The sequence below is a fragment of the Trachurus japonicus genome, chromosome 12 (genome assembly GCF_045865225.1).
Source record: "Trachurus japonicus isolate A0001 chromosome 12, Traja_1.0".
Lineage (NCBI taxonomy): Eukaryota > Metazoa > Chordata > Actinopteri > Carangiformes > Carangidae > Trachurus > Trachurus japonicus.
The window spans coordinates 5,838,477-5,844,279 of NC_140918.1; the positions used below are offsets into that span (position 1 = coordinate 5,838,477).

Consider the following 5,803-nt stretch of genomic DNA (forward strand, 5'->3'; position numbering starts at 1 on the left):
GTTAAGCTATTAGGGATAACAATAGATAATAAAATGACTTGGAATAGTCAAATAAACCAGATGGTGGTAAAAATGGGCAGAGGAATGGCTGCTATTAAACACAGCAGAAAATTCATACCCAGGCACTTAACTAAACAACTAATACAAGCTCTCGTGTTGTCACAAATGGACTATTGTCCAATGATTTGGTCCAACACGTCAGAAGGTAACATACAAAGGCTGCAGGTAGCTCAGAATAAAGCTGCTCGAATCATTCTTCAGTGCCCTTATAGAACAAGGGTAAATGAAATGAACAATCAGCTGGCCTGGTTAAGCGTCAAAAGCAGACTGCACTGTTCTCTGGCTTGTTTTGTAAAAAACGTTACAATAACAAAAAACCCAGTAATTTTTTATAATAAATTAGTGTTTTTTTCTGAAAGTCATGACTATTCTACTCGGCAGTCTTCAGAAGGTCGTTTCCTGTTGCCCCCATGTAGAACAAATGCAAAACAAAAAACTGTTCATTATAGAGCGATGGCTGCATGGAATGCTCTGCCGAGATTTTTGATGCGAGAAGGTAGTGCCGCCTCTTTTAAACAGGGACTAAAGATGTATTTGTTTTTACAAGAGGGAGTGACTCTCTGACCATTTGAGACAGTTGCATGTCACAAATAACGCATGATTTCTGTTTCTTTGTACTTTAAGAACAGTTTGTAAATGAGATGTGAGCTTTTTTTATGTTTTGTGTTGCTGTTGTCCACTGTATGAATGATGATGATCTATGTTGAATGTTCTGTGTTAAATTCTGAAACAGAAATGTTTGTAAGATGTTTTGACCCCAGGAAGAATAGCTGCTGTCTTGTACAGCAGCTAATGGGGATCTAATAAAACAAACAAACAAACTCTGGTCTGCAACTTATCTGCATCTATCAACACTGTTTTCTCAGCATATAGACCACATTAGGCCAGGTTCAGATCAAACACCGCTAAGAGACTTCTCAAATCTGGCCTAGGTTATCCTAAAGAGGCTAAACATTCATTATAACACAGTTTCTGATCTGTGAAACTTTTATTCTATTTGTGAAAATGCTATAAAGGCAGATTTCACAATTTTCTCGTCATATAGACCACATTAGACCTGGTCCAGGTCAAAAACCGCTATGCCTAGACTTCTCAAATCTAGCCTAGGTTATCCTAAAGAGGCTAAACATTCATTATAACACAGTTTCTGATCTGTGAAACCTTTATTCTATTTGTGAAAATGCTATAAAGGCAGATTTCACAATTTTCTCGTCATATAGACCACATTAGACCTGGTCCAGGTCAAAAACCACTGTACTTAGACTTCTCAAATCTGGCCTAGATTATCCTAAAGAGGCTAAACATTCATTATAACGTAGTTTCTGATCTGTGAAACCTTTATTCTAGTTGTGAAAATGCAATAAAGGCACATTTCACTGTTTTCTCAGCATACAGACAGACCACATTAGACCAGGTGGTCCTGATCAAAAACCACTATGCCTAGACTTCACAAATAGAATACAGGTTTCACAGATCAGAAACTCTGTAATGAATGTTTAGCCTTTGTGGGATAATCTAATCCAGATTTGAGAATTAACAAACAATTAGTCCTATACTGTACATAGAGGCCCGTCAAATTTAAAAGTTCAAAGGGCTTTTATTCTGAAATGCCACATCAGAATGACCAGATTTTTTCTGGGTGTCATCCTGAGGTCTAGTACTGTCAGTATGAAGTGGAATGGTTGAGTAACAACAGGTAGTTTTTAAGAAATATGAATCCTAATGTACATAGAATACACTGAAATATGGAAGTTCAAAGGGTTTTTATTCTGAAATGCCACATCAGATTGGCTTGATATTTTCTGAGTGTCATCCTGAGGTCTAGTACCAGTCTGACGTGGAACGGTCCAGTAATAATGGGTAGTTTAAAAAAACAAAAAAACAAAAAAACAATTAATCCTACTGTACATATAGTAGGCCTACAGTCAAATTGAGAAGTTTAAAGGGCTTTTATTCTGAAATGCCACATCAGTTTGAGCTGATTTTTTCTGGGTGTCATAGTGGGTGAAACCTCCGCAGCCTGAGAGATGTGCAGTGTCTGATCTTTACCACAGGGGGGCGTCACACCAGGAAGGAGAAACAAGCTGCTGGAGGCACAGACAGGTCTGCTGTCTGACAAACCTGTGAGATGAATGAACCAGCAGCTTTAATAATATCTAATAATAATAATATAACTTTTGTCAGTCGTCACCGAGGAGGAGACACGTTTCCTCATTCCTGCTGCTGTCTCTCGTGTCATGGGTGTGTGTGTTTCTGGTTTGGCAACATACCTGAGTGTGTGTTCCTGCCGTTTCCTTCACTGTCATGTTTGTCCACCCCTTACAACCAGAACCATATCAACTGGATCAGAGATGGTTACTGTTACACTGAGACACAGTGAAGTGGTGGTTTTACTGGTTTTTATGTGAAGCAGCGACTTAGTTTGAGTCTCTCTTGGTTATTTATATATTTTTTTTTTAATTTATTTTACACTTGAGGTTTTTATGATGAGACTGTTCTCCTTCTTTCCAGTCTGAATGTTAAGCTGTGTTGCCTTCAGGGACAGTTTTTCTGCAAGCATGGGTCTCTGCATTTGCCTCGTTTTTGGAGTTGTTGGATTGTGTATTTGATGAGTTTGATGAGGGAAACCAAGAAATCCCATGAGTCTCTGTAGCGTAGCTCTGAGCAGCTCACGGCTCTGCTCCGCCGTTCTAAAAATAGCTTGCACCGACAATTAAAGGTAACGAACCTACTGCTATGACTATAGGGAATATGGCAATGGGCCAATTTGCTAAAATGTTGAACTATCCCTTTAACAGCTTGTAACAGAAACTTCTTCTGTCACCTCCTCTTCCACTGAACCCCTTCACTCGCAGAGGTGCTGGTGCTGGACGACCCCCCCTCCCCCCAGATACCCCAGAGTTTCAACCTCTTGTCCTCCTTTTGTCTTCACAGGGTGTGGACTCAACGTCTGGTTTAAGCTGCTTCACCTCTCAGTTTGGGCGTGTTGCCGTGTTCATTCAGCGTCAGGACAGAAACGGCTTCATGTTTTGTTCAGTTTTTCCTCCAACAGGTCTGAGAGGCTCCACCCAGAAGGAGCCGGCCTGTGGATCATGGAAATCGTCAGTATACTATTCACCAAAGTGAGACGACACCAAGTACTGAACTCTGATCAGTGGAGTCAGACAGATAGAAACTTGTAATGGAAAGTTTAAGTGTGTACTTGTTTATTCATTTTTACTGTCTTGTGCTCTCTGTCTGATACAATAGAGAGACACATGTTGTGCATGTTCTCACCTCACATCGCTTCATTCTTGTATTTGACGTCTGTTGCTGACCTTGGTGTACATTGTAATCTGTTTCAGCAAGATAAAGTTCACTTGTGGGCACTGTTCTCTCTAAGGTGTTTTACTGGGCAGTTGCACACTGCTCCCCACCTCTTTCCCCAGAAGACAAAAAAAAGTTGCACACTCAAATATCCCTGACTAGTTTACTGTTTATTTCGCCCTAATGTGCGCTTCGAATTGTGAAATTTATGACCTTAACCGTGGTCTGTAGTGCAACTACGATTTAAGTTTTTGCTTGAGGATTATTATTACTGTTCATATCAAGAATGCTTCTGTGCCCAGAGTTGATGACACCAACTTGATGTTAGTTATTTTTTTCATATTGTTCATATGGCAATAAATGCAAAATCTATTTTGCCAAAACAATATTGTATTTTGTTATCATTAACTGTAACTAGATATGGAGTAGCCTAGGTAATGTAATGTTGCAAAATGATCTGTTATTAATCATAATAGTAATAGCCAATTGTATTGATATTTGGAGTTGGAGAGGTGAGGCCATAGCACCAGCATATTGTGTACGCTTAGCTATCGCTCAGTCGCTCAAGCAGGTCATCAGGGGAGTTGAATTTCTGCTCAGGAGTTTTGAAAATTAGAGGGAACATTGCTTGTGGGGTTGTGTGACAGATTCTACAAAAACCCTCTGTTTAATGTATTTTTTGTTCCATTCCTTGCAGACTGCGTTGCACTCTGTTTGATCCAAAATGGCGGCGGCATAGCAGCCATGCCCTTTGACCTATACAGACATGCAGAGCACTGTTAACATTTCCATGTTTCTCACATTCTCTGTTGTAAACTGTTTTCTTGTCTGTAACAACATCTATTGCACGTCTGTCGTCCTGGGTGAGGGATCCCTCCTCTGTTGCTCACCCTGAGGTTTCTCCGATTTTTCCCTGTTAAAAGGGTTTTTCCATGGAGTTTTTCCTCAGTGGATGTGAGGGTCTAAGGGCAGAGGATGTTGTTATGATGCCATGTAAAGCCCTTTGAGACAAACTGCTGGTTAAAACGGGCTATAGAAATAAAATTGCCTTGCCTTGCTTTGCCTTCTTTGCAAAGAATAAAACCCTTAAAGACAAACAGTCGATCATTCTCAACATCTTTATTTCAGATCTTGCCAAACAAATTTCCACAACAAACTCTGAAACCTGAAACTGCTGGTTGGATTTTAACTGTATCTCAGGAAAATGATAAAATATAAACAGCCATTTTTATAACCTATTGTACGTGTGCAGAGATTGACAGACGTGTTGTTGTTGTGTGTGTGTGTGTGTGTGTGTGTGTGTGTGTTCACCTGTGTGAAGGTGTTGAGCTGCTGTATTGTGTGTGTGTGTGTGTGTGTGTGTGTGTGTGTGTGTGTGTGTGTGTGTGGGATGAGGAACCAGTCCTACAGGGCTGTTCAGTGCTCGGTCTCTGCTTTGTCTTTCCAGTTTCGCTGCCTTCACATTTGTCCGGTGACTCAGTGGAAACATCACCGACAGCTGTTTAACTCACAGACACTATATATTTATTTTCTTTTTTAAATATATATTTGATAAAATATTTCTATCTGAACTTCCTGTGTTGTTTTTTCACTGCCTGACATCGCGTGAACGAGTGTTTTTCTCTCCACCCTCTGCGCGTCTTTACGCAGCTTGGAGCGCTTCTTTTTTTACGCAGAGAGGAGATACACAGATTGCTGTTGATATGCGCCGCTGCCTCTGACACACCTGTGTTGCTTTAAAGACGCTCAGGTGAGGAGCTGAGACCTTCAGCTGGAGAGCAGAGAAACAAAATGAGTAAATCCAAGAACAAGAGCGACAACAAGACGGAGAAGGCTCTGGCTGCGGAGAAGGAGCAGTTCGGGAAACAGCAGGTAGGTTTACGCTTCTTTACTCTTTACTGTAATGGATCCTGGAGAAGTTAGTGCGTCCGCAAAGAGTTCACTTTTTTTTTTTTTTTTTACTCAGAGTTCATTCACCTCTTTCTTTTTTTTACTCAGGAAACATTTAATCAGTTTTAAATGTGAAGTTAACATAATATATTCCTCGTTAAAGTTGATGAATTTACTTCAAGACGTTCATTTCTCGGCTGGAAAGAATCAAACTGTTAATCTATGAATCTGATCTGTTTCCGCAAGTGACACGCGTATGTGTGTGTGTGTGTGTGTGTGTGTGTGTGTGTGTGTGTGTGTATTACAGCTCCACAGCATCAGTAAAACCATCACCCCGACAGAAACACCGCCCAAAGAGAAATATGTGCGCAGTATCCTTTTCATCAGAGAGACCGCGTGCTGTTGTGAGCTGCTGGTTAGATAAACATCAAGGTCAGGGACAGACTGGTATGTGGTCATGAACCAGAATATTAGTCAGTGATAATGGCTCCGCGGGAGATGGAAGATCTAATCTGAAGTAGCCTATGCATGATCCATCTAGTTTAAA

The 5,803-nt window shown here is 40.6% G+C and overlaps 1 protein-coding gene across 1 annotated transcript in view; it reads left to right on the top strand.

Moving 5' to 3' along the window:
- Positions 1–4,751: 4,751 nt before the first annotated feature.
- Positions 4,752–5,803, top strand: part of hip1ra (huntingtin interacting protein 1 related a) — a 37,716-nt gene continuing 36,664 nt past the window's right edge. Inside the window, exons 1-2 of the mRNA XM_085792743.1 lie at positions 4,752–5,238; positions 5,564–5,627. Of these exons, the coding sequence (XP_085648869.1) occupies positions 5,158–5,238; positions 5,564–5,627 (145 nt within the window). The 5' untranslated portion in view covers positions 4,752–5,157. The remainder of the gene's footprint in view (positions 5,239–5,563; positions 5,628–5,803) is intronic.